Source organism: Apis dorsata, unplaced genomic scaffold (assembly GCF_000469605.1).
Source record: "Apis dorsata unplaced genomic scaffold, Apis dorsata 1.3 scaffold_390, whole genome shotgun sequence".
NCBI lineage: Eukaryota > Metazoa > Arthropoda > Insecta > Hymenoptera > Apidae > Apis > Apis dorsata.
Window position 1 is genome coordinate 42,612 of NW_006263651.1, and position 1,095 is coordinate 43,706.

Genomic DNA, 1,095 nt, shown 5'->3' on the forward strand with positions numbered 1-1,095 from the left:
CGCGATAATGATAATTATATCACAAATATGACACATATTAAAAAAATTTTTATAATAAGTTATTAATAAAAAATATTAACTTGATTTCGTTTTGTTGATCAATTTTATTTAGGACCAATCATTTCTTCAGGTTTCACCCATTCATCAAATTGTTCTGGACTTATACCATTTTTCTCTGCTGATTCTTTTAACGTGATATTTTCTGCATGAGCTTGCTTTGCAATTTTAGCGGACTGTATTAAGACATAATTTTATGTATTAATCACAATAAAAGCATAATAAATTAATTCTAATCTAATAAATAAATTGAAAAATTATAATACCTTATCATAACCAATATGTGGATTTAAAGCAGTGACAAGCATTAAACTCTCATTTAAGAGTTTTTTAATACGTTCTTCATTTGCTTTAAGACCAACAATACAATTCTTTGTAAATGATGCAGAGGCATCGCCTAATAATCTTGCAGATCTTAAAGCATTTGAAATCATTACAGGTATAAATACATTCAATTCAAAATGACCATTGCTTCCAGCAACAGTGATAGCAGTATGATTACCCATTACTTGACAACAAACCATAGACAATGCTTCACATTGCGTCGGATTAACTTTACCAGGCATTATAGAACTTCCTGGCTCATTTTCAGGAAGAGATAATTCTCCTAAACCACAGCGAGGCCCACTTCCCAAAAATCGAATATCATTAGCTATCTATATAAAAATTTTATATAATGTAAAATAAATTATTTAAAATTTTTTTAAAATTAAATATTATCTTAATGTACTTTCATAAGTGAAACTGCTACTGTATTAAATGCTCCATGTGTTTCTACTATGGTATCTCTAGATGCTAAAGCTTCAAACTTATTAGCAACAGGTACAAATGGTAAACCAGTAATATCTGCAATCTTTGCAATTGCTTTCTCTGCAAAACCTTTTGGTGCGTTTAATCCTGTTCCTACTGCAGTACCACCAAGTGCTAATTGATATAATCTTGGAAGAGTATCTTTCACTCTTTGAATACCATTACAAATTTGTTGTGCATAACCTATTTTTAAATTTTTATTATTAAAATTGATAATTTTATAACAAA

General features: G+C 28.6%; 1 protein-coding gene across 1 annotated transcript in view; it reads right to left on the minus strand.

Annotated features, from left to right (window-relative positions):
* The window catches only part of LOC102677532 (fumarate hydratase, mitochondrial-like), a 3,805-nt gene that overhangs the window by 174 nt on the left and 2,536 nt on the right, over positions 1-1,095 (minus strand). The window contains exons 6-8 of the mRNA XM_006619045.2: positions 788-1,053; positions 324-713; positions 1-233 (exon numbers count right to left, since the gene is read on the minus strand). The exon at positions 1-233 is cut by the window's left edge and continues 174 nt beyond it. Coding sequence (XP_006619108.1) covers positions 105-233; positions 324-713; positions 788-1,053 — 785 coding nt within the window. The 3' untranslated portion in view covers positions 1-104. The remainder of the gene's footprint in view (positions 234-323; positions 714-787; positions 1,054-1,095) is intronic.